Source organism: Monopterus albus, unplaced genomic scaffold (genome assembly GCF_001952655.1).
Source record: "Monopterus albus unplaced genomic scaffold, M_albus_1.0 scaffold65.1, whole genome shotgun sequence".
In the NCBI taxonomy this organism is placed as follows: domain Eukaryota; kingdom Metazoa; phylum Chordata; class Actinopteri; order Synbranchiformes; family Synbranchidae; genus Monopterus; species Monopterus albus.
In genome coordinates this window covers 3,412,879-3,418,508 of record NW_018127945.1, presented here as the reverse complement: position 1 = coordinate 3,418,508, position 5,630 = coordinate 3,412,879, and the positions used below count along the sequence as shown (strand labels likewise).

Below are 5,630 nucleotides of genomic sequence, written 5' to 3'. Positions count from 1 at the left end.
TTTCCTCCTTATGGAGGGTGTCAATGATGGTCGTCTGCACAACCGTCAAGTCAGCAGTCTTCCCCATGATTCTGAAGCCTACTAAACCAGACTGAGACAATTTCAAGGCTGAGGAAACCTTTGCAGGTGTTTTGCATTAATTAGCTGACTAGTTTGGGACACAGGGAGCCTACAGTGTTGAACTTTGTCATGATATTCTAATTTTGTGAAATACTGGATTTGGGGTTTTTTTGTCTTTAATCCATAATCATCAAAATTGAAACAAATACAGGCTTGAAATATTTCACTTTGTGTGCAGTGAACTAATATAACATACAAGTTTCACTTTTTGAAACAAATTATTGAAATAAATGGACTTTTCCTCCTCGATATTCTAATTTTTTGGCACATACCTGTATGTGAAACATATGATTCGCTGTGGCGACCCTTAACGGGAACAGCCGAAAGAAGAAGACTTTGCTTAACATCTCTTTGTCAACAGAGTATCTTTTTGTTCGTTCAGTTCTGTGACACTTGTTCTGCAACATAGTTTAATGGAAGCCCTAATGAGTCCTATTCCTCCTCACCTAACAGAATTTACTTGCAGGTGTAAATAAATGGGTTGATGCACAACACTTGACAACACTAAAACTCGAAGAGAATATAAGTACTGCAGACATTAAACGCATTTAGAAGTCTGTATTTTCAGCTAAATACTTAACTGTTGTAATGTTGTTGTAAGGCTTGGCTTGCCTGGGCCCGTACTAATGCCCACTCACTTATAGACCTGGCAATTATTAAACCATACCAACTAACCAACTTCACATAGATACTGTACAAATATGTACTTCTGGTACTACAAAACTGGACCGTTTCACGTAATCTTCTGCAGTTTTGATGTCGTAATAACTGAGGTCACTCTGCATGGTGTTTTGATCATGTATTTTCACAACACCTCAACAGATAATCATCTTGGACTCGCCCATAGCTACCAAGCGCACACTTAACTGTCGTCTTTTGATGACGCCATTACTGGGACTTTCCGGATACGTCACTCGGTGCTTCCGAAATCTTAAGCTAGTTCTAGGTTTGTGTTCATGTTGTTGGGTAGTGTAAACGTCGCCGCGTTGCTCTGGAGTACACACCAAAAGAGACAATGAAAACGCTAAAGACACCAACCATTACTGAAAGGTTTAAGCATTGAGACGTCGTTGTCAGGAGCGACGGGCAGACTGAGGCGCAATGTCAACAACGCGGCCCCTACTCGAAATGAGACGAGTCACCCAGCTAACGTTGCCAGATCAGCCGACCAGCAGACACTCTGCGTCAGCTGGCAGGCAGCAACAAGAGGCTCCCACCGTGGATGAGTTTACAGTCTTGGAGGATAAAGAAGAGGAGCTGAAGTGTGCCAAGCCTCGAGTGGAGCAAGTTTTTAAAGTAATGTTCACAATTATCGGCCTGTTGGATCATACAGGACAGCCGCACGGAAGCAAAACATCACGGCAGATATGGCTGCAGCTCAGAGGGAACAGAGACGATGTGTCAAAGGCAAAGGTGAGGTTCTTTATGCAGTGTTACTTGCTTTTGCTACAGATGAACCAAAAGCTCACAACAACAGTTATTTTAATCAAATCCAAGACCAAATAAGCTTCACACAAACCGCTGTTATTGACTAACAGGTGTTATCAGTGGTCCGTGATTGACCTCAGTCTCTATTTTATCACATTTAAGTTGTACCACGCCAGAGCTGGCAGGTGATGAAATACAATTATTTTCTCTTATTTATTTGTTTCTCTGGTCTATATTATAAAGCCTACACTCTTGAAGTTGTTATAGCCAAGATATCAAGAATGAAAGTATGTGTCCATCATATCCGCCGTACAAAAGTGTTTACTCAGACATAATATTGCCCACTCCAAATTGTGGTCAGTTTCATTTTGGGGGGTTAACCTTAGTCATAACGTTGCCAACATGTAACACTATTCACGGGGGTCATCTAATCACAAATGTCATGACATTTTGTTTAGGCAGTTTACAGCTGGCCTATAACCAGTGTCAGACAGGCCATTATTGTATTAACAAACATAATATGTGATTCAAGGAGGAAATTGGATATGGCAAATCACTTAAATTATGTAAATTGTAATATGGTACAATCAAAATGATATTAGGTTACAGGCAAGTCTGTGGAAAACTTAAGTTTAAGTTGGCAGAATAGTTTTCATTTTAATCAACTGAATGGAGGAAAAAAAATTATGAAAGCTAGTGTTTATGGTCTTTGGACCATAATTTACAATAAATGTCAAGCAGCCATAAATAAGCAAAGGCTAGAAGTGAGAGAAAATAAGTAGCTGAGAGTTCAGCTGTAAGCAAGGATAATTTAGCAATTATATTTTTGTCCCCATCAATCATATGATAACTTCAGCATTTTGAACATTTGCCCTTTTTAGAGATACATGTAAAAATGTTAAATCATATTGTATGAGTCTCTTTATTTATTTCTCGGTTGTTGCAGAATTGCTCTTGTTGTGATGACGTAATTGTCAGGAAGAGTGAATTGTGCGAGTATCACTTACACAACCATGTCTTCCAAATAAACATTATCTGACCATCTGGGATCTCCATGTAGGAAGTTAAGTTTTAATCATCAAATATAAATATAATTAATGCATATGTTGTTTTCCTCAAGACCATTTTAACCTGTTTCAAAGAAGCTGAGGGAGTTTCTGGTCCATTTTGCCAAATATGTCCAAATTCATTAGATTAGATTTGATCTAAATGTGTGGGACAGCATGTCATCAGTCCAGGATAAACATATCTTATTGTTTATATCAGTATTAAAATCTTTATAAGTGTGCGTTGCATTTAGAGATTATACACTGCATTCACTCATGCAAAATAGGTTATTTATTCCTGTGTGATTTTTCACGTACAAGAGAATATTTCACACTTCTGCATCTTGTGTCATGAGTCTGTCTTATGTTCAGAATAAGTTGCTCCCCCTGTTACCAGCTGTTCCAGGCTCTGCCAGTCAACCGAGAATTTGATGTGGAAATGGTAATTTCGCTGTCAGCCTGTTCAACGTATGATAACAAAGGCACAGAAGTCATAAATGCCTTCCTGTGGGGCTGCAGTCATAACCATGTATTATGATGGTGCTTCCTCTGCTTTGGGAAAACTGCCATTATTCCCATGACATCTTTTCTTGTAATGTTGTCACTAAAGTTGCCATGTAATTTGAACTGTGAGAAAAAGTTTACATTTGAAAAAGTCCCAGTTGTTATTTTCTGTTTCAACGTTCTGACACAGCTTACTGCTGTTTCTCACAGCATCAGCAAGTTGGCCATGTAAAGCTGTTTGCCCGACTTGTATATGGGACCACAGAGTTTGTGACTGACTGACTATTTACTTTTATTAATGAAGAATCCGTCATGAGTGGCTGAAGGTTTGGTTCTTATGCCTGAAAATGTCATCTTTCACTTTGACTAAAGGGAAAGTTTGCTTAGTTAATCATTTTGGGAGATATGGTTATTCATATTTTTGCCTAGAGTAAGATTAGAAGAACAATACTACTAGATGGTAAATGTGTAGCTGGAGCCAGCAGTTGTATATTGGTTATCTATTCTTGGCATAAACACAGAAAACATGGAAAACAGCTAACCTGGCTCTGTGAAAACAAAATAATCTGCCTACATTCATCTCTGGAGCCCGCTGATTAAGATCATATAATGTGTTTGATTAATCAGTTGTTAATTCGTTTACACAGGGTTCTAGCTTGACTGTTGGCCATGGAAAATAATTTTCTAAAGTCCCGACTGGGGACAGTATGGTGAAACAGTGATTAGCGTTGTCTCCTCACAGCAAGAAGGTTTGGGGTTCGAGCCTGGGCCGACCCAGGGCCTTTCTGTGCAGAGTGTGCATGTTCTCCCTGTGCCTACGTGGGTTCTCTCTGGCTAGTCCGGCTTTCTCCCATAGTCCAAAGACATGCAGCTTAGGTTGACTGGCGACTCTAAATTTCCTCTAGGAGTGAGTGGTTGTATGTAGTTGGTTGTCTACATGTCAGCCCTGTGATAGACTGGCGACCTGTCCAGGGTGTACCCTGCCTCTCGCCCAGTGTCAGCTGGGATTGGCTTTTTTTCCTGACCAAAAATGTTCAAATTGTACTAATTTCTATTTACCAGTACCCATGTCTTTTCTTTTCTTGCTGTAGAACTTATTTGTTCAGGTGTAATGGGAAGATGTTTGCCCATTTACAGGCACTGTTATTAAATACAATCATGAATAACTGATGAAAGTTGTTTGCTCATGGATAAACTGAAAATAACTATTTTAGCACAACAAACATGTAAAGTACCTGTTTTGAGCAGTATTTACAGGACTGTAGAACGCGAATGCCCTGGTAAGTTGGGGGGAAAGAATGCTGTAATCATTTCTCATGAAAGAGTTGATTCTCCTAAATTATGGAAAAATATATATTTTCACAGTGCATCCAGTGATGTATTCAAGCAGATACTTGTGATTTTGTCTGTTCGGGTTTTGCAACATTTTGTCTGTTAGAAATTTGCCTTCAGCCCAAAACAGTAGATGCGATTTTTGTTTATGGTAGGCACAATATATAGGAAGTATATTTTAAAAATTGAACACAAAGGTTTACCTGGATAACCCACAGAGCTCACTGTCAGCAGTTTTTATATGAACGTTAAGGATAGTGGGCTAGAAGTAGTAGTAGTAGTAGGTAGGTAGATTTCTACTGAGTGAAAAACACACAGATAATGACGAGCATGGACTATGGCATACATAGTCTTACAGTACTTTCAAAAATCCCAAAACTTAGTAAATTGAGCCTATTACAACCCAAGCAGAGTGCTTCCAAAAATTTTAACTAAAGCTTAAATTAGATTTCTTTTTCTTTTTCCTAGTTATTAAAAAACCCAAAGTACCAACAGCATTGTTTTGTCATCTCATTTGGTTATTGCATGGGGCCAGGCTTACTGGAAACCCCAATTCATTTTATTGGTTGTTTCATAAGATAAAAACCAACCACACCCGAATATTTGCAATCAGTCTTTCTTTTAAGTCTGACATCCTTTCTTTTTCACTCCCACTGTCATTGTTAAGTCATTTTACATTTTTGGTAGTATTCAGTCTTCTTTTGACACATAGCTGTGAGGAAGTTACCACACCCACATGCTGCTGATTCATCCAAACATTTCCCATAGTCAGGAGATTCCCTGAATCAATGACAAGTGTTTAGTTTCAGCACATGCCACCTCTGCTGCTCTACAGCAGGCTGTGGGGGTGTGTATGTGTGCTTCTGATGTAAGAGGCCACATAAAAATACAAGTAATTTTGGCACATTAAATAAGTGTTTATATTTCATTCATTCCATTCTCAGAAATCAGACTTGTTGTATAGTAGGACTCTATTTGTACCTTACAGTTTTTATCATTGTAGTTAAATTTGTCATTTTTAAAAGACCACACTCGTTTTTAGTGCTTTCTCATTTTTGTCAAGTCTCAAAAACAATATTGTCATATGTAGTTTTATTAATAATGTCATCATTCTGACATGGTGTCACAGTTTAGCTTTTCTTTGTCTTGCAGGAGTATGTTCGAGGGCTGTGTGACCCAGAACTGCACAAAGAAGAGCGG

At 38.7% G+C, this 5,630-nt stretch overlaps 1 protein-coding gene across 1 annotated transcript in view; it reads left to right on the top strand.

The window, feature by feature from the left end:
• Positions 1-706: 706 nt before the first annotated feature.
• The window catches only part of n4bp1 (nedd4 binding protein 1), a 23,619-nt gene continuing 18,695 nt past the window's right edge, over positions 707-5,630 (top strand). Inside the window, exons 1-2 of the mRNA XM_020604381.1 lie at positions 707-1,533; positions 5,583-5,627. Coding sequence (XP_020460037.1) covers positions 1,222-1,533; positions 5,583-5,627 — 357 coding nt within the window. The 5' untranslated portion in view covers positions 707-1,221. The remainder of the gene's footprint in view (positions 1,534-5,582; positions 5,628-5,630) is intronic.